At 44.2% G+C, this 24,572-nt stretch overlaps 1 protein-coding gene across 16 annotated transcripts in view; it reads left to right on the top strand.

The window, feature by feature from the left end:
* Positions 1 to 24,572, top strand: part of FAM149A (family with sequence similarity 149 member A) — a 68,696-nt gene that overhangs the window by 29,257 nt on the left and 14,867 nt on the right. For 13 of the 16 annotated variants that reach the window (XM_055385883.2, XM_063705685.1, XM_055385873.2 and 10 more), the window contains exons 2-8: positions 15,590 to 15,700; positions 15,990 to 16,128; positions 18,326 to 18,468; positions 20,058 to 20,183; positions 20,879 to 21,049; positions 22,412 to 22,602; positions 24,005 to 24,159. In XM_055385883.2, coding sequence (XP_055241858.2) covers positions 15,590 to 15,700; positions 15,990 to 16,128; positions 18,326 to 18,468; positions 20,058 to 20,183; positions 20,879 to 21,049; positions 22,412 to 22,602; positions 24,005 to 24,159 — 1,036 coding nt within the window. The remainder of the gene's footprint in view (positions 1 to 15,589; positions 15,701 to 15,989; positions 16,129 to 18,325; positions 18,469 to 20,057; positions 20,184 to 20,878; positions 21,050 to 22,411; positions 22,603 to 24,004; positions 24,160 to 24,572) is intronic. The other 3 variants (XM_031010456.3, XM_055385875.2, XM_055385884.2) reach the window with 1 other exon arrangement.

Here is a 24,572-nt window from a genome sequence, read left to right on the forward strand (position 1 = left end):
TCCATGTTATAGCATGAATCAGATTTTCACTCCCTTTTAAGACAATATTTAATTGTATGTATTAATATATACTACGTTTTGTTTATCCATTCTTCTGTTGATGGACATTTGGGTTGCTTCCCTCTTCAGCTGTGTGAACAATGCTGCTATGAACATTTTTTAGAGATGGGGTCCTGCTCTGTCACTCAGGCTGGGGTACAGTGGCGTGATCATAGCTCACTGCAACCCTGACCTCCTGGGCTCAGGTGATCCTCCTGCCTCAGCCTCCCAGAGTACCAGGGAGTACAGGCATGTGCCACCACACCTACCTACTTTTTAAATTTTCTGTAGAGACAGGATCTCCCTGTATTGCCCAAGGTGGTCTCGAACTCCTGGCTCAAGTGATCCACCCACCTCAGCCTCCCAAAGTGTTGGGATTACAGGCATGAACCACTGCACCTGGCCTGTGTCCCTGCTTTTAATTCTTTCAGTGTATACCAAGAAGTGGGATTGCTGGATCCTATGGTAATTTTGTGTTTCACTTTTGAGGAATCACAAACGATTTTTTATAGTAGCTGCACCATTTTACGTTTCCATCGGTGATGCACGAGGATTCCCATTTCTCTACATCTTCACCAAAACTTACTTTCTTTATCTCTTTTTAAACAGCCACTCTAATGAGTTTGAAATGGAGGACTGATCTTTTTTACATTTTTTGGCAAGGGCTTCCAGACAGCATCGTGCGATGCTGTTGAAGATAGACACATCCCAGCCTCAGAGATTAAACCTGAGCAATTATGATCTTTATTTTCTTCCTTTGCAACATTTTAGACTGGTATTTTCCTGGGTCTAAAATAGGAAGAAAGCTGCATGTGAAGCATGTTCATGGCTGACTCTGTACTAGGTGCTGCAGCAAGGACAGGAAGAGCCTCTTGCTTTTTTAGGTGCATGAGAAAGACAGCGAGAACACAGTCATCCTGAGAGTGTCTGGCAGCCTGAGTTCTCCTTTCAGCTTTGGTCAGCTGAGAGCCCTGGATCACCAAGTAAAGAGGAACCTCTGTGCTCTCCCAAGTGTCTTCTTTAGTCAGACCTAGGTTTTCCCTGGGTATCCTGCATTGCCCTAGAATCTGACAGTTTTGTTGTTTTACGTTTAGAAAGGGTGTTCTGCTGGTGTTCCCACCCAAAGATGGAATAGGATTTACTTACAATTAAAGCTGTTGAGGGAAAGCCTCACAGCCTTGTGTGCTGCAGGTTTGCAGGAATCTGGGTTCTGGCCCCTGGCCTTCACCAAGCAGCAGCAGGCCTGCCCTTCTGAGACCTCGCTTTTTCTTCTCTGGAATAGGAAGGCTTTCGTTAGTTCCTCTACTCCTTCAAACATTGATTAAAGGTGTGCTGAGGCTGGGGTGACACAATTCAATATGACGCAGTTCCTGGGCTCAAGCAGTTTTTTAGGTGGGAATGCATTGGGAGGATAGAATGTATAACAGATGAATCAGGGCAGTGGCTCTCGAAGTGCCATCCTGGGCCAGCAGTACCAGCAGCACGTGGGATCCTGAGAAATCCACATTCTCACTGCAGACTTGCTGCACCAGAGACCGGGGTGGGGCCCAGCAACCTGGGTTTTTACGAGCTCTCTGGTGATCCTGCTGCATGTTACAATTTGAGAACCACTGAATTCAATTCTGATCTGACAAACTGCAGTGCAGACATAAGACAGCGGGCACCACCCCTTTGCCTCTACACTCACATTGTTTACTTTAGATTGTGTATTAAACATAAAACGCATGCAATCTCCCAATTCTAGTGTTCTGAAATTCCGTCTGTATGTCTTGAAATTTAGTAAGAGATTTATGAAGACATTGTGTTGTAATGTCGTGTAAATATGAGTGGTGGTAGAGGTAATAATCAGTTCTCATTATCCCTGGTGGTCGTGGTCTGTGAAGTCACCGGAAACCATGATGTAGTGAATACTGAACCATAACTGCAGAGGAAATACAGGGTTCGCGTCCTGTGAGTCTCCAGTCTCAACATTTTTGTCAACTGATGAATACCTGATCTTGTCTAATGTGTGTTCGTGTTGAAAGACACCTCATTTAATATATAGTGGTGACTTGCTAACATTGAACTCACCGACAGCACTGTCTATACCTCGTGCCTGAAAGCTGATCAACATACATATTTCCTTCCCAAGGCACACCACAGCCTTCTGGCGCTTAGGAACACTGGACAGCTTTAGCACGACACTCCAAGACCACTTTACACAGCCAGATCACCCACAAAAAGCAAAACAATTTGGAAAACCTGTGACAGCACTGAATAGACCACAAAAGTGCACACTTGTTGACAGTGTGAGAGCTGAAACAAGGCAGGGTCGCCTTGTGTGACCGCAGTGGGGAGCATGCAGTTGAAGGGACTCAGGTGTGTCGTTGTTCTGCACATGTGCGGAGGGGCACGGAGGCACCACGCGTGTGGAGTTGGGGCTTACAGATGTATTTTAGCAAGTAGGTGAATTTGCAGAGAGTGAACCAGAGAATAATAAGGATCAATTGCATCTTAATATTTCAGTTACATAAAATCTAATGTACAACAGTGGTCTAGCAATTACTACGAAGTCTTTGTTTTCTGTGCTGTTTAAAAGAATAAATCAAACATTGAAAAACACATTTTAGGAAAATTTGGCCTTATTGATGTTGCAGTTTGCCCAGTTGAACTCTTCGTAGAATAAGTTTGGATAGTTATTTTTATTTTGAAAGACTGTTTAATTATCAGAATTTTTGTAAAACAGTTTTTATTCTTTTTTCACTTTATACTAAGTATAGTAAACAAATGTGTAAAAGTAAAAAAATTGGATATTAAAGAATGTCATTGAACCCATTTGTTCAATATATTAGGTTGAAACAATGAAATTTCTGTTTCTCCGGTTCAAAATAGTATCATATGGACAATTTCATATGATTCTGCCTAATAATTACTCTCCGTGATAAATTTTAGCACTTTAAAAAGCTGGGTTTCAGAACTTAGGTATTTCATTTTGAATAATGTACTAATTCTATATTTTTCTATAATTTTCTATAAGCTTGTGGACCTTATTGATTACCTAGGACTTTCTATGCTTTTTATACTCTTCATTTTAAAAGTCTAAGTATTTTTCATCTCTTTTTGGATACAACATTTATAGCAATTTCAAAATGTCCTGATAATCTGTGCCATGTATAGGAGCTTTAGCGTCTCTGTATGATTTGTAGAGAGCTGTGGGAGTGTGCCCTGCAGGGCTGGAGGTGGGGTGCTCGACAAGCCAGGCTGCCCACAGCCTAAGAAGGTGGCTCTGCCTTTCCATCCACCTGTCTGTGCCCGAGTTTTCTCACTGGCAGAATGGCACTAACAGCAGTGCCCCCTTTGAAGAATGATTGTGAAGCTCAAATACACTCACTGATCTCTCTCTCTCTCTCTCTCTCTCTCTCTCTCTCTCAAGTGCTTAAAGCAGGGCCTGGCGTGTGGTACATATTCAGGAAATGTTAGTGGATACTATGGTAGAACATATTTGTTGTGTTTAAAATAGACCAATAATGAAAGGAACTTTAACAGAAATCAGCAAATTGGATTTGAGATGAATCTTTGAAAGCTAAACTTTTAAAGCTAGACTGGACTGATCTGGATAAAGCTGTGTACCCTTGGGGATTTACTGGATGTTGCTGACCCTCTTTTTTTTTTTTTTCTGTATAAAAGAGTAGCCACCTTTCAGGTGGCTGAAGGTTTTGTTCACGTGGTGGTGTGAGGTTTACGAGTAAGGTACATTGGTCTCTGGCTCTAAGTGCCGGTCAGAGCGAAAGCATACCCTATCCCTCGTGCACATTCGTATCATGACACTTTCGGCTGTGTGTACCAGCTACTGTTCACTGAAATGCTGACTTCTGATTGAGACAGGATTCCCCATCTATTCTGGAATGAAAATTCAGCAAATCCTAAATCTTGCAAAAAAGAAACCATAAAGTATTAAAATCTGGGCAAGGATTTTTTTTTATAGTGATGAAAGAGGGGAAATGTTGACATCTGGTGGCTTTCTGGCAATATTGCATGCCAACATTTCAATATTACATGCAGCCTTTCAATCCCAATCTAGAGCTATATCTTGGTTTACACAGGCTATTCCTAGAACATGCTCATAAAAGAAAAATTCTGTTATCATTTAATATCATATTTATTTATTGCAATTTCCTGGACTCATTTAAAACAATGTACTTATAAATTTCACCACTCAGGTAATTTTTAAATATTAAATAATATATTCTATATTTTTCTATAATTTTATATAAGCTATGGACTTCATAGTTTACCTAGCACTTTCCAAGATTTTTATACTCTTCCCATTAAAATAATAAAACATGATATTGTTTTATTAGTCTTCTCTGAAGGAAGTTACCAACTTGTAAAATATATTTAAATGTATAGAGGAGGTTAATGCAAGCATTTTTAAAACAGACTTTTTATTTTAGAGCTAGATTTACAGAAAAGCAGCTCCCTATTATTCTGCTACATGTGTCACAACTAATGAACCAGTATCAATCCGTTACCATTAACTAAACTCCACATTTATTCTGATTTCACCAGAGTACTATTCAGGGTTTTTCAGAGAAGCAGATCAGACAGGATGAGTTAGTGAGTGAGTGAGTGTGTGTGTGTGTGTGTGTGTGTGTGTGTTTGCATGTGTGAAGAGGGAGAGAGATTTTTTAAAAATTGGCGCACGTGATATGGAGGCTTGGTAAGTCCAAAATCTGCAGAGGTGACAGATTATTTTGGGGGTTACAATTATATTTTAGCAAATAGGTGAATTTGCACACAGTGAGCCAGAGAATTGCAGAGATTGGATGAGGTCCACCCCCATGATGGAGGGTCATCTGCTTCACGCAGGGTCCCCTAAACTGTATTAACCGTCACCACCAGTTTTCTCCAGTGCCCTTCCTCTCCTCCAGGGGCCACTTGACATTACATGGAGTTGTCACGTCTCCTCAGTGTCCTCTGATCCGAGACAGTTTCTCAGACTTTCTTGTTTTGATGATCACGACAGTTTAGGGGAGTACTGGTCATGTGTTCTGTAGAAGGCCGCTCCGCTGGGGTTCGCCTTGTGTTTTTATCATGGTGAGACTGGGGTTATGGGTTTGGGGAGGAAGGCCACAGAAGGGAAGTGCCTTTCTCATTGCCTCATTGCAAGGGCACGTGTCAACATGACGCATCATGGATGGTGCCAGCCTTGACCACCTGGCTCCGGGAGTGCTTGTCAGGTTGCTCCCCTGTAAAGTCACCCCCTGCTTCCATACTGCACTCCTGGAGTCAAGCCCCACTCCATTTCCATACTGCACTCTTGGAGTCAAGCTTCCATACTGCACTCTTGGAGAAGAAGGTATGATGCCCACCTCCTGGAAGGGGAGACACACAGCACTGGGGTAGAGTTCTTCTGCGGGAAATGCACCTCTTCTCCCCATTTATTTATTTATTTGTTTATTTCTATCAATATGGGCTCATAGAAATGTATTTTGTACTTTAGTTATAATCCAATAGCACATGATGTATTTTGTTACTCAGGTTGTTCCAGCTTTAGCCATTTGGGGCTCTTTCAGGTTGGCTCCTGTGACATGCTCTCATTCTTTTGTTGTTTTGGTTTTTGTTTTTTGAGCACTTTCCTACAGTCTGGCAGTACAAGATGCTCCAGGTACATTTTATATTTCCCTGCCTCAGCCCCCAAATCGGCCGCTTCTCCATGGAGCCCTGATCCCTCTGTTGGAGAATAGTATTTGGTGTGGTCTGAATGTTTGTATCCCCCAAAATTCATAGGTTGAAATCTCTCTCCAATGAAATGGTACTAAAGGTGGGGCCTTTAGGAGGCAATTAGGTCATGATTGCAAAGCCCTCGTGAATGGGATTCGTGCCTTTATGAAGGAGGCCCTGGGGGCTTCTTCACCCTTTTGGCCATGTGAAGACACAGCCGGAAGGCACGATCTAGGAAGCATGGAGCCGGCACCAGACACTGAATCTGCTGCCACCTTGATCTTGGACTTCCCAGCCTTCAGACCTGTGGGAAATAGGTAATGGCAAAAACTGCAGTTACTTTTGCATCCACCTAATATGTTTCTGTTGTTTATAAGTCACCCAGTCTATGGTATTTTGTCGTAGCAGCCCAGATGGACTAGGACAGTGTTAGGAACTAAGATCTAGGCACTGGAGGTGCTCATTGCTACTGGAGACAGCTCTGTGGTATAGAGAGATGACATAGTTGTATGTATATGTTTGTATTTGCAAAGCAAGGGCACAGTTCTGATATGCACAAGTTTCAGTTTATATGATACCCATGTAAAGCCAGGACTGCTCGTACTGGATAAATGTAAAAAACTGTGTGTAACTTTTGTATATTATATTGTATAATATTAAAATGAACTGGTTTAATACTCCACCTAACTTGAAAAAAAACACTCTCAATGCTTTAAATGCTGAAAAAAGGAATAATTTACAATTTATTATGTATCTATATGCAGTTTCCAAAATTTGTCTCTAATTCACACAACTCTACAAGGAAGACAGTAATATTAGCCTTGTTTTAGCTAATTTCTGCTCACAGCATTAAGTTATCAGCTCAGGATTGCATGGCTAGGGCAAGACAGAGCCAGCACGTGAAATCAGGTCAAGTTTTAGAGGAGTTGCTTATAATTTTTGGAATAATTTTATATCTTATATTACTAATTAATTTTCAGAGGGTGATCACATAATCACATATACCACTTTTTATTTTTATTTTTTGAGACAGTGTCTTGCTTCGTCACCCAGGCTGGAGTACTGCAGCCTCCATCTCCGGCGCTCTAAGTGATCTTCCCACTTCAGTCTCCCAATTAGCTGTGACTACAGATCCATGTGAACACACCTAGCTTTTTTTTTTTTTTTTTTTTTTTTTGTAGAGACAAGGTCTCATTATGTTGCCCAGGCTTGTTTTGAACTCCTGAGCTCAAGAGATCCTCCCGACTTGGCGTCCCAAGGTGCTGAGCCACTGTGCCCAGCCTATACCGTTTTATTTTATCCTAATGAATTCGCCAAAGTAGGCTAAGGGAGATCCTATTATTTTAGGAATTGAGGTCTCCCATTTAATGACTGTAATTACTGATCCCAGGGCCCCATGCCATTAAAATGTAAAACACTTAAACAATAAGATAGAAATAGTTATGTACTTTTCAATTCTCAATTAGGGTTTAAATAATCAATGAAAGATCGAAAATCATATGGACTAAGTACAGGTAACATTGTATTAGGTTCTCCAGAGAAACAGAAGCAATAGGAGATACATGTCTACATCTATATTTTTATATATCTGTATAAAGAGATTTATTACAAGGATTTAGCTCATTGATTATGGAGGCTGACAAGTCACAAGGCCTTCAAGGTGAATGGCCAAGTTGGAGATCCAGGAGAGCCAGTGAAGTAGTTCTGATCCAACTTGCCAGCATCTGCTATTTTTAAGAATAGCCATTCTGACTGATGTGTGATGGTATCTCATTGTGGCTTTGATTTGCATTTCTCTAATGATAAGTGATGTTGAACTTTGTTTTATATGATTGTTGGCCACATGTATGTCTTCTTTTGAAAAGTGTCTGTTCATGGCCTTTGCCCACTTGTTTATGGGTTGTTTTTTCTCGCAAATGTATTTTTAAGTTCCTTATAGATACTGGATATTAGACCTTCGTTGGATGCGTGAAATATGTTATCGGTGTAAAATACACACTGGATTTCAAAACTTAGTACAAAAAATTAAAAATATCTAATTACCAATTTGTATACAGATTACATGTTAAAATGATAATATTTTATATTAGATTAAATATATCATTAGAATTAATTGTACCTGTTTCTTTTACTTTATAAATGTGGATACTAGAAAATTTAAAATTGTGTGTATTCACATTATATTTCTGCTGGGCAGTGATGGTTTAAACCAATCCAACGTGAAGATTTTATCACTTTAATCTTTAAGCAAGCAGCATAGCTTTAGGTTTTGAAATCTGAGAGAAGAGACAAATGAATTAAGGAACTGTTCAGGTTTTGAACAGAAGTCATAAGAAATATGAAAGTCAAGACTTGCTGGGTTTGTGAAACTTTGGCCATCACAGTCTCTCTGGGCAAAACTGAAAAATGGTCTCTGTGCAAAGATCAAATCCTAGGCAGGGGTAAAGGTGAAATCAAAGGTTTGGCTTAATAAGATGTCAGATTTAGGGGTGTCTCATAGATCCCCAAGATAATAGGGCTTTAAAAAATCATAAGAGAATTGTCCCCCGGCAGTCTCAAAGGTGGACCAAGGGCCCATCTCAGGTCAGTGTGGTTTGTAACTAATGCATGGGGTGAACTCTGATAAAATTCAAAGAAACCCACAAGGTATTGGCAGAGTGATGGAAGCGCCACTGGCTTGAACTAAAAGAGGCACAGACTTTTGGACCCCCTTCCCCAGCCTTCCCTGGAGGAAAGCAGGCTGAGAGGCTACTTAGTTGCAAACCTAGGCCATTTCTTTTCCCTGAGGAAGTCTCGGTAGAAGCAACAGCCCAGAGGACAGAGCTAAGGGCTGGGGAGAAGGCAGGAAGCAGAAGTGAGTCCTCCTCAAGGCAAGGCAGCAGGAGCCTGCTGGAGCCCGCAGTGGCTGCTGCCTGGCTCCGCCACCTCTCCTGTTGGACAGGTGCCCACTGGGGCTGTCCTGGCTCTGTCTCACCATTGTCGGTTGGGTGTGGAGAAGAAGGCTGCCTTGTCTCTTTAGTTCGCGGGTCTTCAGATGTAAAAGAAATACCCAAGCAGAAGCCTCATCTGTACGCAGCCATGCTTTAGATGATGAGACTTCTGAGCATCTTGAAAGAGCTGAGTGTACCGTGCATGTGTAAATGACCTGTGGCCAGAGGACGGTTATGGCGGATTAAAGAGGGCTGTAGGTTCTTCCCATTGAGAGCTGGGGTCTATTTTCCATCTCTTTCATTCTGGGACTGCTTTGATTATGGAGTACAGTGGAGGTGACACTGCCAGTTGCAGCCTTGAATAGAGCTGACGGTTTCTGCCTCGCTTTCTTGGAGCCCTAAGCTGCCACATAGAAATTCCAACGACTTCACTGGAGGGACCACTCAGAGAAGTGTTGAAGCTGCATGAGAGAAGGCTCAACTGAGCCCAGACTTCCAGCCACCCCCGACTGCATGGTGTAGACACATGAGTGAAGCCTTCTTAGAGCCTACACACCAGACCACCCTCCACCTGTATGCCACTCAGCAACCCCACAGGGAGCAGAAGAAACACTCAACCTGCCGCAACTCCTGAGTTCTGTGGATTATGAGCATAACAACATGACTGTTGATTTAATCTACATTTGGGGTGGTTTGTTATGGGGTAATAGATATCTGGGACACATTCACACGTATACATCCTAGCTGTGTGACCTCGAACATGTTACTTAAGGTCTCTGACATCAGTATTTTTATCAACAAAATTGTAATAATAGTGTCTACCTACTATGGGTGTTAAATATATGTAAGAATATATGTAAAATAATATATATAAAAGTAAAAGCAGCTAGCATATGTTTGGATCTTAAATGACTTTCTGTTCGATTTTTACTTTTTTTTTTTTTTTGAGACAAGAGTCTTGCTGTCTTGCCCAGGCTGGTCTTGAACTCCTGGGCTCTAGTGATCCTCCTATCATGGCCTCTCAAAACACTGCGGTTACAGGTGGGAGCCATCACACCAGACTCCTTTCTTTTGTTTCCCTGGCATGCCCATCCTCCCGTCCTTGGCAATATAAATAATATCAGCAAGTCTGTGTGGGCTTAAGATACCATAGTTTTCCTGATAGATATGGATACACATACACACACATCACATATATACACATATACACGTATCAGGATTTAAAATCTCATTAATTTTATAAATTATAACCACTTCCCACTTTTATAAAAGTGGGGAGGGTTCCAGTGTTCTTAGTTCAACAATGGATTACTGTTTTGTTTGTGTTTGTTTTTTTGAGACAGAGTCTCCCTCTGTCGCCCAGCCTGGAGTGGGTGGGGCGATCTCCGCCTCCCAGGTTGAAGTGATTCTCATGCCTCAGCCTCCTGAGTAGCTGGAATTACAGGCACGCACCACCACACCCAGCTAATTTTTGTATTTTTAGTAGAGACTGGGGTTTCACCATGTTGGCCAGGCTGGTCTTGAACTCCTGATCTCAAGTGATCCGCCCACCTCAGCCTTCCAAAGTGCTGGGATTACAGGCGTGAGCCACCCTGGCTGGACTACTGTTTTTGTTATTGGTAGTGATTTCTTGTCACCGTGCTAGGGTGGTGCATCAGAAATAAACTGGGCTTTTTAGTAAAAACTCGGAAATACATGGTTTACCTCTGTAAATACGGGATACTTGGCAGGAGAAATTGTTTGTGCCTGTTGAAACTTAGATGGCCTCAGCTCTCAAAAGAGACTGGCTATGGCAGGACGGGGATGAGTGTTGTACCGGCACCCAGTGCACTAACTGTCATTACTAAAATCCCTGTCGTGGGAAAGGCATGCCTCGTGCAGTGCCCACCCTCTGAGACTCAAAAATGTAGTTCACCTCCGCGACCGCACCCCTTCTTCCCTTAGCATGTGAAAATGACGGCTTGGCAGTTTCACCAGCTCAGAGGAGAGCGTCCAGCTGCTCTGCTCCTGGTATAATCCTGGGCCTCCAAAACTGAAACGAGCACATGGTAACGCAAGCGGCAGGCGGGGATGCACCGGCTTGTGTGAGCCGGTAGGGCAGGACGGGCGTGGAAGGGTCCACGTCTTTAGTATGCATGCTTAGATCTAGCGTTCCTGTTGATGGAGTAATGGTTCTCGCATTGACCAGATCCGGGGCTTCATTTTTTAAACCTCATTCGTCCACTCCCCACCCCAGCCTGGTGTCCGCACCCTTTGATGGGGCGGGGATAGGCGAGATGGTCCTGTGGTTCTCTGCCTTCTTCTGGTGAATTAAAATCCGATTTGGAAGAGAGAAGGGCAGCCAGCACCAGTATGCACAGCCCCCGGCCCCAGAGACCCGGGAAGGAGTAGGGAGGCCGGGCCGTGCGCGGAGGAGTGGCCGCTGGGTTGGAAACCCGGCCCGGCAGGGAGCGGGGAAGGCGCGCTTTCCCGGAGGTCGGCGCGGGGCCGGGGCCGGGGCCCGGAGCCGGGATGGGCGGGCGCGGCCGGGATTAGCTGGCGGGCGAGGGCGCAGCGCAGGGAGGAGGAGGGGAGGCGGCGCCGGCGCGGGCGGGGCGGAGGATCTGGAGAGGGAAGGGGCGTGCGAGCCCCGCGGACCCCGGGCGCGCCCGGGCCGCCTGAGCTGGGCCAGCCGCGCGGCGGGCGCGGGCTTGGGCGGGTGGGGAGCCCCAGCCCCGGGGTTGCGGGGGCCGCGGGGGCGCGTGACCGGCTGTCTGCGTGGGGCCCGCGCGCGGTGCCTCTGCCTGACCGTGCCCGAGCCTAGCGCGGAGCCTGGCGCGGGGGCTGCGAGCACAGGCCCGGGGCTGATCGTAATCGGGTGAGTCTCATCCGGCAGCAGGGCTCGCCTTCTGGCCGCTCTGCAGGCGATGTGCGTGGTGTTCTCCGCCCGCGGGCCGGCTGCGTCTGGCCCGGGCTTCCCTGCAGGCACTCGGGAAGCGTCAGGCCTGCCCCGGGCATGGCTCATGCGGGGAAGCGTTCGCCGCCAAAGGGACTCCTTCGTCACTGCGGTCGCTCCTGGGACTTGCTGGTGTTGGGTCAGGGCGGTGTGAGTGTTCCGTGTTGAGGAGCGGCTTCCCATGGCCACCCTGGAGTGCCCCTGTGTGCCCCCCTATCCAGAAAACCAGCCTGCATTTTAACCCGTTCAGAGTACAGTGCTTATGTCAGACAGTCCTGTCAACTAGGAATAGAAAATTTTGAAAGCTGCTGTCACTGACATTAGAATTTCTACAAAGCAGTGTGGCAGAGGTTTGTGGGCTGTCAAGAAGCAACCTAAAAAAGTAACTCTCGATGATTATTTTCCTGACAGCTGGAATGGAGTCATGGAGATTGGAACTCACCCTTAACCTCCATGCACCAACAAATGAGTGCAGTCTAGTTTAGTGACTGCACTTCAGTCCACCCTACGAAGACCTGTCCCCAAATCAACAGCCTTGCTCTATTTAAACAGTATGGACAGGAACTAGTATAGAACTTGCATGTCTATGTATAGAAGCTTCATGGACATGCCACCATATTCAAGTTTTAAAATACCTGTGGGATGCATCCTGTAAGTTGTGTACACTTTCTTAGACTGTGTAGGATACAGAACTAGTCCATGGTTTATAGGGGATTAAAGAGGTTCAACATTATGCATGAAGGACCAGTAACCAATCCTTGGTTAGAGAACAGAGAAACCAAAGAACCAAAACAAGATGTGAAAGAAAAAAAAGAAAAAGAAAAAGACAAGGAAGGGGTTTTGTAGGCTCTGCTGTTAATTCATGATGTTAGTAACTTGTGCTACTGGAGAGACAGGCAGGTCAGTGGCCTGGGTCCTCGAAGAAACTCTGTCCCTATCTTCTTTGTGCTCTTGGGCAATCATTGAGTTATGGACTTAAATTCCTGTTCACCTCGTTTTTTTGTGAATTGTGTGGTGAAGTTTGTATGTTATTACACTGAACTCTGAAGCTCAAGAAATTGCTTAAAAGGAGATACGGAGGGGAAGGTCAGAGAAGAAAAAAGAAGGAGAAATGGCGTGGAGTACGGGAGTTTTAAGGCACCTTATTCGTAATAATTGGTGTGACTGTTACCCAACTTCCCATTTCCCCCTGCCCTGCATCCCAAGACCTCCTGGGCTCAGCTCTGCGTCCAAGACAGTGGGAAGCCTGGTCCTGGAAAGGATGTGGTGTGATGTGAAGAGACATGAGTTCCTCCGTTTTGTAAATAATTTTCTCCTTAATTTGAAAAGAGCTTCCACCCTTTCCCCTGAAAAAGAGTGAATTTCCTAGAGGAATAAATTATTCATTGAAACAAACTCGCATGCGTCCCATTCTGAATTTGGCTTCGAAGTTGCACAAAAGCCGGAGGAGGAGCTAGAAGCAGGATAGACCGTCTTGAGCAGAGCAGACGCTCCGTTTGGCGGTGAAAACCATTTGGGGGAATATCAGCTGCCCCAAGAAGAGCTGTGACTTTTTAACGAGTAAAACGTTATCCAATAGTGTCTTGAATCTGGGGAATATTTTCATGTCAGGTCACGATGTAATCCTATGTTTCAGGCATAAACATTCAGAGTAATTCTGTAGTGAAAATGAGTTCCGCATTTGAGTTGCTAATTTCATCTTCGCCGTTTGAGTCTTTCAACCGAGGGCATCTTTTGTGTGACGAGTGTTATTTCAGGTGCTTACATTAAAAGATGAATAAGGTGTCAAGGTCACAACAAAAAGTTAAAATGTGAAAAGATCTATATAATACAAAATGCTATGGGAGGTCCAAAGAAACAAGAACACAGCATCATCATAGAGTAGCAGGTGATGATGATAATAGCAGTGAGAGGACAGTGCGGTGGCTCATGCCTGTAGTCCCAGCAGTTTTGGAGGCCAAGGCAGGAGGATCACTTGAGCCCAAGAGTTCAAGACCAGCTTGGGCAATATAGTGAGACCCCATCTCTACAAAACATTAAAAAGTTAGCCAAGCATGGTGGTAGACACCTGTAGTCCCAGCTACTAGAGAGGCTGAAGGTGGGAGGATAACTTGAGGCCTGGAGGTCGAGCTTACAGTGAGCTGTGATCCTGCCACTGTACTCTAGCCTGTGGAGCAGAGCAAGACCCTGTGTCAAGTAATAATAATAACATAACAATAATAATAGCAGTGAGCAGGTAAACCCGATTTATGTAGCACTGATTGACACTTCATATACTCTGTCTACAGATGTGGACACTGAATTCAGGAGAGGAAAAGTTAACTCGCTTAAAGCCTCAGTGGCAGAGCAAATTTGAACCCCCCATTATTATTCTGTAGATACGTATCATAAAAGAACAATATTTTAGCTAATTCATCATGCTGAGTTTTAAAATTATTTCTCAGTCATGTATTAACTCATATACCAGTATGTTTTTCTTAGTGTTCAAAACAAATCTATTTGATGTAATTTTTAGTTGTTGTTTTATGTCATTAGTATTTGTATGTTTACCTAAAAAGTTATTGAGTCACATGTAAACAAGAAATAATTAATGGCTTGAAAGCAACTGAAGAGGGTTAAAGGAAAGCAGTTTGTCAGCATAAAGCGTGTCCTTTATTCTTTTCTCTGGGGCCCTTTCTTAACACCTTTATCCTCAGAGTTACCTAGTTGTCCGTAAGATACATAAGCAACAAAGAGAAGAAAAAAATCATATAATTCTATTATTCTCTCTTGCACGAGACATATCTATGGAAGGTAGATGTTCTTGCCAATCTGTACATGGTAATTACTTTGTTTTAAAAATTCCCTTTGTTGGCTGGGTGCGGTGGCTCATGCCTGTAATCCCTACACTTTGGGAGGCCGAAGCGGGTAGATCACTTGAGGTTAGGAGTTCGAGACGAGCCTGGCTAACATGGTGAAACCTGTCTCTACTAAAAATACAAAAATTAGCTGGGCGTGGTAGCAGGCGCCTGTAATCCCAGCTACTCAGGAGGCTGAGGCAGGAGAATTGCTTGAACCCAGGAGGTGGAGGTTGCAGTGAGCTGAGATCAATTAGGTAGCCTTATAATTGAAAGCAAAAGCAACCTTTTTAAAAATGCATTTTAGAGTGGTGTTCTAACTAGAAATATTGAAAGTTGAAGTTTTTCCTGATTCATGACCATATCTTATGTTAGTATATGTTTTATTTGTAAGGGAAAATAAGATTTCCATTGAAGAACAGAAGTTGTTGATTATCAAACATCAGAAGATATTTTGACTAGAGGAAGTAAATGTTTTAAGCGGTTCATTGAAAGGACATTTCAATGATTAACAGGAACTGTGCCACACCAGTTAGGCTTAATAGTTTATTTAACATCTAGATATTTCTTCTGTTTTAGTTCTTCATTAAATTTTAATATCTTCTAACTCTTGAAAACTCAGTATACCCACAAACAGCAATGCTAAATTAAAGCGAGTTAGATGTCTGTGTGGCTTCTGAGTCTAAAGAATTTGATGCTTCTTAATTAATATGGGATTAATGATTTTTTTACTGGAGGGATGGTTGGGTTTTGTAAGTAAGTCCCTTGTCCCTGGTCAAGGGACAACTGGGACCTGAAATCCCTGAAATACTGTGAACTGTTTGGGGCAACTTTTCCTTCTCTGGCTGAGTCACAAAAAGTTGATGTTGTCTTCAGTTCACATAAAGGTGCATGTAGGTTAATGGCAACCTTGATTTTAAGAAAAAGAAAAATGATAAGGTCCTAAGTCTCAGTTTCATCAGGATGGGGTGTGTGTGTGTGTGTGTGTGTGTGTGTGTGTGTGTGTGCTCATGCACAGGTGGGTTTGGAGGGATGTGGCAGAACGAGAGGGGCAACTTTGTATAAAAGGGAAATTTTAAAAGTCTTAATGGATAAAACTATATTATTACATTAGGGAGACTTGTCATGTTTTATTTTATTTCCAGAAGAGGACTGTCAGAAGGACGTAGAAGGCACAGTTTTACTGTGAGAAGCAAAGATTCTTTACCTACGCATTTTACAAGAAATGTGCAGAAAGCCATTGATAAATATACCTGGTAAGAATTCACCTTGTTCATTGCTTCAGATTACAAAATCACAAAATGCCCGTAACAAATGTGGGAAGGAAGTTAGTGACTGGCCATGAATTTCTAAAAGTAAGATGCAGTTTTATTTTTAACCTAGTGTAAACATCACACTGTAAAAATATTTCAAAATTAGTATACTGTGAAATTAATAAATATATTTAATGAAAGAAAGAGGAAGCAGGCTCAGAAAAGTGAAGCCACTTAGCCATCCAAGCCCTTCCAGCAAATGTGATTTCTTTGCTCATGTTCATTCCTGCAGCGAATCCTTGTCATCCTTTTCCTCCAGCGGAAGCCACACACCCACGGGAGCCCACACCTCTTGGTCTGGGTCGGCCACACAGAGCTCCACCACCGGCTCGTCCACGGAGAGGGGCTCCATTTATTCCTGGAGAGATGACGTATGTCTCGGAATATTTTGGATAATCTTGTAATTACAGTTTATAGTGAAGAGTTGCTTCCTTATATTCAAAATTATTTTTACCAATTATAAAAGCATGACCTATTGCATACATACATGTACATACATGTAAAAGCATGTACATGTTACATGTGAAAATAATAGATCACGAACTGTGGAGGAAAACAGAACTCCCTCGTTACCTTCTGGCCCCGTCTTAGCTGCCCGCAGTTTTCTTGTTTCCACCCTGCAGCCGGCTCTCCGGGTGTGTGCTCCTTGTGACTTCTTGGACGGTATCCACGGCCAGAAATTCAGGACTTGAATAAGAAAAAAATGCTGGAAAAGTAAAAGCTGTGACAGCCACTGTGATTAGAGAACTCCCCGCCAGTATTCCCAGTTGGGTATTTCACCTTCACCTCCTACCCCTGGGGGGGCTGTTGCCTCTGAACTGCTTCTGTCTGTGTGAGCCTGGGATTCTGGCTGGGCGAGCTCCGCCTCCACTGCTCCAGCTTGCTCAGGAGCTCCCTGGCTCCAGTCTCCTCCCTCCTCCTCCCTCCAGGGGTCTCCGAGGATCCCAGGACACAGCCCTCCTTTTTAAGGCCCACCTGGCTACAGCACCTTGGGTGTTCTGTTTTACCTCTTTATGCTGGGTTTTTTTTGTTGCTGTTGTTGTTTTTTTTGCTTGCTTTCTCTCTCTCTCTCTGTCTCTCTCTTTTTTTTTTTTTTTTTTTTTTTTTTGAGACAGAGTCTCGCTGTCGCCCAGGCTGGAGTGCAGTGGCGCTATCTCGGCTCACTGCAAGCTCCGCCTCCCGGGTTCACGCCATTCTCCTGCCTCAGCTTCCGGAGTAGCTGGGACTACAGGCGCCCACCACCACGCCCGGCTAATTTTTTTGTATTTTTAATAGAGACGGGGTTTCACCGTGTTAGCCAGGATGGTCTCGATCTCCTGACCTCGTGATCCGCCTGCCTCGGCCTCCCAAAGTGCTGGGATTACAGGCGTGAGCCACTGCGTCCGGCCTTTTCTCTCTTTTTTTTTTAAGACAGAGTCTTGCTCTGTCACTCAAGCTGAAGTGCAGTGGTGCCATCTCGGCTCACTGCAACCTCCGCCTACCAGGTTCAAGCAATACTCCTGTCTCAGCCTCCCGAGTAGCTGGGATTACAGGTGTGCACCACCATGCCCAGTTAATTTTTGTATTTTTAGTAGAGACGGTGTTTCACCATGTTGGCCAGGCTGGTTTCGAACTCCTGACGTTGTGATCCGCCTGCCTCGGCCTCTCATGGCATGAGCCACTGCACCCGGCCTCTTTTAAAAGCTGTTCCCCACTCCCACTGCACATGGGAATCCGCTTCTGTCCGCAGCTGTGCAGCTGTGATTCTCAGGGGAGCCGGCAGGGCAGGTGCACCGAGGGGGTCTGGAAGGGACTCAGCTCAGCACTGCTAGGAGGACCTTTCACGCACGCAGCTCCCTTACTTAGGGGCAGCTGCCTCCTTCCTCTCCCTTACACCCACTCACCACCACCCCTCAAGCCCACCTTCCTTGGTAGAAGGCTGAGCACCACTGCTTTACTCTGTCCAAATTCTAGGATTCTTTTAGTACAATGTTTAATGGAATTACCAGGGAAATTCGTATAACTTCCATTAATACTCAGGCCTAACCCTAATAACCACACTTCTTAGGATAACTAAGGATTTTTTTTTCCAGTTCATTGATTTAAGGAGATTAATGGCCTTTTCTACAAAAGTAGTTTTCTTTTCTGTGGTATCACCAGAAGAAAAAAAATCTTGTATTTTGCAGGTGTGCTTAGGTGTGTCAGGCACAGCTCTGTGAGGGACACGTGGCTGCCTGTGTTTGCAGACATACAGATGTGGACGTGTCTGTGTGTCTACGCTGATGTCTGTGGCAGTATGAACACCTCCACCTATACCTCTATCTATGCAAATTCTCGAGTCTCATAACTTCCGTGGCAGCAGTTTTCTCTATTTAACAGTAAAAGAATCCGAGGCTCAGAATGAGATGGCATTTCTCAGAAAGGTAACAGCTGGAGCACAGGTGTGTCTGACTGCAAAGCCACCATCTTTTTACCAAGTGATGCACCCTCCTACATAGTGGGTGACAGTAAATGTATAAGTAGCGTTGATCCAGAAGCCCGCAGTTCTGTAACTTGCAGTGTCGTAACCAAGTGTGCATTTCTGTTTAGGAATTTGACGAAGCCAGTTCACAGTCAGTGCAGCGGTTACTCTGGGAGGTGGAGGAAATGTTATTTGAAGGGAAAGTGAACCCTCAGACCCAGAGTCTGCTGGCCGAATGCGGGGAGTGGACAAGAAGATCCCTCCATTTGAGGTGGGACCTTGTTGGTGGAAGTTCTCTGGGGTGGGTTTTCGAAGCACCCACCCCTGACCTGCCTCGATACATTCAGTACATTTGGTCTGAAAGTGCCTGCCCAGTCAGAATATGGATGCAGAGCGCAGTCCTTCACTGAGAGATCACTTTCCTCTTACGGTGTCTGAGGAAATACTGAGACATTCCAGTACTCAAGTGCCTTTTAATTTGTGAGAAGCAAATTCAGCCCATCCTGAGAAGGTCATGACACATATACGAATGCAAGAATGGTGGAGGCCACCTCTTACCTTCACATTCACTGTGTGTGAGCAGCACATGTCTGTCTTCATCACAGAACACAGCGAGGGTGGGCAGAGATGATTTGCTGAACGGCTGGATAGATGGGTCTTCCCATCTCACCCATTCCTTATGTAGGGAGGAGCATGTGTTACTTTTTATATCAAAGATGGAGAATATGGATTTGGTATGAAGGCAAGCTTTTCTTTTCTTTTTCTTTTTTTTTTTTGAGACGGAGTCTTGCTCTGTCGCCCAGGCTGGAGTGCAGTGGCGCGATCTCAGCTCACTGCAAGCTCAGCCTCCTGGGTTCACGCCATCCTCCTGCCTCAGCCTCCCCAGTAGCTGGGACTACAGGCACCCGCCACCACGCCCGGCTAATTTTTTGTATTTTTAGTAGAGACGGGGTTTCACCGTGTTAGCCAGGATGGTCTTGATCTCCTAACCTCGTGATCCGCCCGCCTCAGCCTCCCAAAGTGCTGGGATTACAGGCATGAGCCACCGCGCCTGGCCAAAAGCAAGCTTTTCTTTCAGTCACACAGCCAACGTACTGGGGGACAGTTTATAAAAGTTACCTGAGTTCCTCTGGATTCTGTCTGGGGAGAATCAATCAGAACACTCATGTAAATGTGGCTGGATTTCCTGGTTACATTCACGAGGTAACTTTTACAGAAATCTTGACCAACTAGGGTTTTTTTTTTTTTTTTCTTTTCAACCCTTAATAAGCCACCTGCCCTAAAGAGTATGATATGTCCACTAGATACTAGTTGTGGATACTCACTTTTCTGGGGATGATCACTCACCAGAAATTCGGGAGCTCACACTTATTCTTGTCACTGCTGTCTTACATCATTGATAGAAATGGAGGGAACATGGGAAAAGATTGTCAGGTACATAAGCCAAGTGTGCATATTTGTATATTTGTATTCTTGTTATGTTTGTGTGTAACTGTGTATTAGTTAATATGTATGGAGAGCTTCTTTATGCCCCGTGTTGCCTTAGACACCTGAGCCTGTCATATGTGATCTCTAAGCCATTCATCAGCCCTGCAAGGTAACCATTATTATCCTGTTTTGCAAATGAAAGACAAACAAATGAAATTAGCCTGAGAACCTTGCCTGAGACTGAGTCAGTGGAAGAACAGTCTGGCCTAAACTCTCAAAGTCACACTTCTGTGATGTGTGATGCTTCCCACGTACCCATACACATCTTATCATACACATGCCTTCAAAATCATTGTCTCCTGCTTTTAAAATCTCCAAACATTTTCCCTTTGTCTGATCAAAAATGTCAGTAGCTTCTCTTTGACCTTGCAGAGTATTAGGAAGACAGCTAATCCTGCCCACTGACGAAGGCGTCCAGCATTTCCAGGGCAGCACTCCTGCCTCTGCAGTCCACAGACCCCCGCTCAGTGCCTGCGGACACAGCAGCAACATCAGAGAGTATGTTCAGATAAGTGACTCTTAAAAAGTATTGTTAGCTGTATTTTAGTTATACTTTTTCATGTTTATCTCATCTATAAGCCTTGGCTCCACCCAGTTTGGAAATTTAGATTCCGATGAAGGGCAGGTACAGAGAACAATTTTTATAAGAAGCTTTTGATTCTGAATTGATGATAGGTGTATATGTGTGTATATAGAGAGATGTGTAATATATATATGGAACACACATGCACACACATGGTAGTTACCTTCCACGTTTGTTCCAAAGGCGCTGTGAAAGGTGGACTGGGTGCAGGATGGAAACCGCCTCACTGTGATGGATTATAAGCCTCCAGGCGGTGGCAGCAGGAGAAATGAAGCTCTGTCCTGTCATTTCTGTTCACTAGCAGATTTTGATGACTCTATGCCATTCACACATATTTGGTGTGCCGTGACACAATGCAGTCCTTTCACTGCAACCAAAGAGGGTACAAACTCATAGAATAATTTAGGCTTTTAAGAAGCCCTTAAAATGTTTAGTGATGCCTGTATTAAAGTGTTTTTAAGGACATGAGTTTTGTCCAATGTAATATTCAACCGTTTTGGGGGGGGGGGATTCTGTACTTTACGGATAATTGAAAGATCCGCCATGATCGTTTAAGCATTGCGTTCTTGGTGTTCTATACTCCCATGTAGAATCTGTTTTTTTCCCATAGGTTGTGCATTTCTGGCTCTCAAATAGTCCCAGCAGCACTCTCAGCCTCTGCCTTGCCAGGCCCTGATGACACAGGGGTTGCTGACCTAACGGCACGTTCATCCCTGGAAGAAGAGGTTTACCATGTGGATGGAAAGATTGAGGAGTATTTCGCTTTTGACAGAAAAGAGGAGTAAATAGAATCTTATTTGACAGTGACCTCATAAAATAATATTAATTTATTTGACATTTATTGTTATCGTATGCTCATTAAGTGTTTTGTGTATTTTTTACTCACCCAAAAGATTTCTGTTCTTTTGAGAGTAATGTACTCCCCAGGGCTTTTGGATTCCTAGCAGGCGGTGCGGGTGCGGGAGCAGCGAAGAGGGTGTTCAGCGCCCTTGTAAAAGCAGACAAGGCTCCTCGCAGCCCTGGTCCTGGGGGCTCCAGGTTCCCCAGCCCTGGCTGCCCAAAAGGGCCTAAGGGGAGTTCCCGCCTCTGCACTAAATTCGTATTTTGTTCTTTTTATATTATTTTATTTTTTGAGACGGAGTCTCGCTCTGTCGCCCAGGCTGGAGTGCAGTGGTGCGAGCTCGGCTCACTGCAAGCTCCGCCTCCCGGATTCACGCCATTCCCCTGCCTCAGCCTCCCGAGTAGCTGGAACTGCAGGCGCCCACCACCACGCCCGGATCATTTTTTGTTTTTTTTTTTTCAGTAGAGACGGGGTTTCACCATGTTACCCAGGATGGCCTCAATCTCCTGACCTCGTGATCCTTCTGCCTCAGCCTCCCAAAGTGCTGAGATTACAGGCGTGAGCCACCATGCCTGGCCTCGTATTTTGTTCTTAATCAAAAACTACAACTATTACATTTGCCCCATGATTGAAAATTGGCACATTAAAAAGTAACACTGATAAAACAAGTCTTAACACATTTAAGAAGACTGAAATCAAGCATCTTTTCTGATCCCAGTGGTACAAAACTGAAAGTCAATAACAGGAAGAAAACTAGAAAACTCACAAATATGTGTAAACTAAATAACCCGCTCCTCAGCAATCAGGCAGTAGGTCAAAGAAGAAACCAAAAGGGAAATCAAAAAACATAATTTGACAAAATAAAATGGAAACACAACATGTTAAAATCAAACTTATGGGGTACAGTAGAAGCAGCTCTAAGAGGGAAACCTATGGCAATAAATGCCTACATTGAGAAAAAAGAAATATCTGAAATAAACAACCTAACTTTATACTTGAAGGAATGAGAAAAAGAACAAACTAAGCCCAGACTTAGTAGAAGGAAGGAAATAACAAAGCTCGGAGCCGAAATAAATGAAGAGACTAGAAAAAAAAGAAAGAGCAATGAAACCAAGAGTTGGTTTCTTGTTTTTATTCATGTGTAATGGGCAAAAATTATATATGTTAAAAAAGAACGATGCTGTTTAACAAAGAATGTTTATTAATATATGTATACATGTACATACATGAATGTGTGTAGATAGAATTATTTTAACTCTAAGCATTGATCTTTTAGTAATTGGAGTGGGTTTTTATTCTTAGTGATGATGAATGTCTTGAACAAAAACCAGCTCAGCCTGGTAGGAAATGGCGTGAACTCGGACTTCCTCCTGTTTCCCCGTGTGACTGTGTCAAAGATGCCGTGGCAGCAGAAGTGTTTGATCACGTCTGGACAAATATGGTAGAACTTTTGGAAGAGCTGATTAGAAAACACTGGGAAACTACACTCACAGGTACTTATATGCAGAATTTAGCTTAATGAAAAGAAAAAGTCTCTGTTCCTCGGCCCTGGGCTCCTGCTCCCCAGGTTGGCCAGACCTAGAACATGACCTGTGAGAAGACAGGTGGGTGTTCTGACTTTACTCACGAGTGCTCTTTAGTCCCTTCAAAAAGGACGCTATTGTTTTTTGTGTTATAAAAAATAATGCAGGGCTGGCTGGGTGCAGTGGCTCACGCCTGTAATCCCAGCACTTTGGGAGGCCGAGGCAGGTAGATCACCTGAGGTCAGGAGTTCAAGACCAGCCTGGCCAACATGATGAAAGCCTGTCTCTACTAAAAATACAAAAATGAGCCAGGCGTGGTGGCACGTGCCTGTAATCCCAGCTACTCGGGAGGCTGAGGCAGGAGAATTGCTTGAACCCAGGAGGTGGAGATTGCAGTGAGCAGAGATCACACCACCGCACTCCAGCCTGGGCAACAAGAGTAAAACTGCATCTCAAAAAAAAAAAAAAAAAAAAAAATGCAGAGCAGGCATGGTGACTCAGAACTTTGGGAGACCAAGGCAGGAGAATTACTTGAACCCAGAGGTTCAAGGCCAGCTCAGCTTGGGCAACATAGTAAGACCCTGTCTTTTCAAAAAACACAAATAAAAAGTTAGCCAGGCACGGTGGCACGTGCCTGTAGGCCCAGCTACTCAGGAGGCTGAGGTGGGAGGACCCCTTGAGCTCAGGAATTCAATATTAAAAGTGAGCTGTGATCGCGCCGCTGCACTCCATCCTGGGCAGCAAAGCGAGACCATCTCTCCCCCAAAAATAGCAATGCATATGCAGTCTGGAAAACACACAAATACACAAGAACAAGGCTAGAAGTCACGTTTTTTGTTATAGTAAAAATAATTTACCTCACTACTCTCTAATAATGAGATATTTGTTTTTAATTGTTTGTGACATTATCTGTAATGTAAAATGTAAACATCGCTAATTGAATCGTCCTTTAATCCTCTTACTTCAACATACAAAATATTCTCTAAACTTAACATTGAACAAAAACAAATCATAAAAATGTCAGTGATGGACATTAATGACCAGTTTTATTAATCAATTTGTACAATAAGGCAATAATCATGTTAACCTAAATCCTGTTCTTTTTCCAGTATTTAAGGAATTAGTTGGGCTTTATCATGTGCTGAGAATCTGTATTGCCCACTGTGTAATCTGCTTCTCCAAGCCCTGCAACCACAGTTCCAGCAGCCAGTTGCTCCACAGGGGTCTCTGCCCTCTGTAGTAACATGTGGAGTGGCTGTAGCATGGGCTCGTGGTAGCTCAAGCACACATATTCTCTTTCAAGAGTGAATTTTAAGTATTTGTATTAGATAATCTGATGTTTCTTGTAATATTGATTCTTCTGTTGACACAGAAGGGAAAAAACAGAGAGAAACATTGAAAGTGGCTGGAAACAGATTTCCGCACGTCCTCGTTCCACGCGCTCACGCTGACGGAGCCAGTGGCCCCCCGTGCGGAAGCTCCGAGGCTCACGGCTTCTCCCTGGCTTCTCGTCTGAACCCGCCCCAGGTCGGTGCTTTCACACCCTTCTCCCTCTTGCCTTCATTCTATGTGTCTCTCACCTCAGTTTGTCGTTCTGTTAAACTGCAGTACTGAGATATTTGGGGCTGCTTTCCACGCTGCCCGCAGAGGGGTCCATGCAGGCTTTCCATGGTAACTTAAAGGGAAACCTTCACAGTGTCACAGTGCCTGGAGCCCTTGACGTCCTGCCTATGAAGGACGAGGATGTGCTCAAGTTCCTTGCGGTAGGAGCCCACGCAGGTGGCACCACCCTTGGCTTCCAGATGGAGCAGTATATCCACAAAAGGACGGACCAGCGATGGCATCTCTGTCATAAATCTGAAGGGACCTGGGAGAAGCTGCTGCTGGCAGCTCGTGCCATTGTTGCTGTTGAACCCTGCTGAGGTTCCTGTCTTGCTCCA

Source organism: Gorilla gorilla, chromosome 3 (assembly GCF_029281585.2).
Source record: "Gorilla gorilla gorilla isolate KB3781 chromosome 3, NHGRI_mGorGor1-v2.1_pri, whole genome shotgun sequence".
NCBI classification, from domain to species: Eukaryota; Metazoa; Chordata; class Mammalia; order Primates; family Hominidae; genus Gorilla; species Gorilla gorilla.